This window comes from Pangasianodon hypophthalmus, chromosome 5 (genome assembly GCF_027358585.1).
Source record: "Pangasianodon hypophthalmus isolate fPanHyp1 chromosome 5, fPanHyp1.pri, whole genome shotgun sequence".
In the NCBI taxonomy this organism is placed as follows: Eukaryota; Metazoa; Chordata; class Actinopteri; order Siluriformes; family Pangasiidae; genus Pangasianodon; species Pangasianodon hypophthalmus.
Window position 1 is genome coordinate 31,156,916 of NC_069714.1, and position 1,399 is coordinate 31,158,314.

Below are 1,399 nucleotides of genomic sequence, written 5' to 3' on the forward strand. Positions count from 1 at the left end.
AGTGATGATTTGAACATAAAGCAGGAAACACACTGACACAGGAAACAGAATTATAACTATTAAATTATAAATTTTTATAAACTATTATAAACTATTAAAATTATTAAATGTTATATTATATTTAAGGTGTTGTTTACTGCCCATGTGTGAGACGCTCGAGCGGAACCTTTATCTGCGCCTGTGTTTCCACCCGGCTCGGTATGAGACCCGTGTTGTGGTGCGCAGGTGAAATCGCTCCTTCATTTTCCGCACGCGTTCCTGCGGCTCAGCTGTGTGTCTGAACTCAATCACTGAACTGAACCTTTTCTGCAGCTTCTGCACTGAATAATCACCGTGTGTTTACACCATGACGAAGGAAGAGGTTAAAGGGTGAGTTGTTCACGTCACTGACTTCCCCCTTGCCATGTCCTTGTAGTTCCTCGCTAGCTCGGTGGAAACGCGTTTCCGACATTTTCCCCACCTGTATTCCGGCGCATCGCGGCTTCTCTTCCGGGATTGTTTTTTTTCTTTTCAGACCTGCGCTCTGATTGGACGTCTCTGACGTCACAGCCGTACTGACGAACCGGAGCGTAGAATGCAAGATACTGTGAGCCAATCAGACTGAGGGGGGCGGGGCGTTCCGGAATGAGATTGGGGAAAAAAAAAAAAAAAAACAGTTGCAGTTGATTGCATCAGCGTTTATAAAAACTCCGCTGTTTATTATTATAACTTTAACTTTCTATTTTTAATTTTGAAGCATTTTGCACAGCAGTTTGTTATCGTGTAAGCAACTTTAGCTAGCATTATTTTTAAAGTTTGGGTTAAAGTTTGTATCTAACAGTAAATTGTGCAGTATTACAGCCCTGAACTGAAAAAAAGGGTTTAAATAACATTAAATATTTAATAATAATAATAATAATAATAATGATGATGATGTTTAAGCACCAACTTTTATACTTTATTTAGTGTTCTATAAAGAGCTCCAGTGTGTTATTCAGTTTCTTATTAGAGTCTAGTATTAATCCTGTTCTATTATATTTATTATATTGGTAATAAGATTATATATATATATTTATTTATTTTTATAAAGTGTTTACTATAAATACAGAGTTCTGAGTTTTCAGGTCTCTGGTTTCAGCAGCTGTGGGGAAAAAATATTCCAGCGTTACTGCAGCCTGGTTTTTCTGGTTTAGGATTTAAATAGCTGAGAGTTGAGCAGCTGAAAAGTGAAACGAGGACAGAGAAATGCAAAAATAATAACAGCGCACTGAATTCTGGACTCTGATTGGTCAGAAGGTGTTGATTAATTCTCTATAACAGCAGCTCTGACAGTAGTCTTTATAGGTTTATATTAATGCGCTCGTTCTCATACGTTTTCATTTCTATAGTAACAGCTCATTCACACTGAGGCAGATGAATT

The 1,399-nt window shown here is 37.5% G+C and overlaps 1 protein-coding gene across 1 annotated transcript in view; it reads left to right on the plus strand.

Moving 5' to 3' along the window:
* The first annotated feature begins 208 nt into the window (after positions 1-208).
* Positions 209-1,399, plus strand: part of dars1 (aspartyl-tRNA synthetase 1) — a 40,710-nt gene continuing 39,519 nt past the window's right edge. Inside the window, exon 1 of the mRNA XM_053234254.1 lies at positions 209-369. Within this exon, the coding sequence (XP_053090229.1) occupies positions 347-369 (23 nt within the window). The 5' untranslated portion in view covers positions 209-346. The remainder of the gene's footprint in view (positions 370-1,399) is intronic.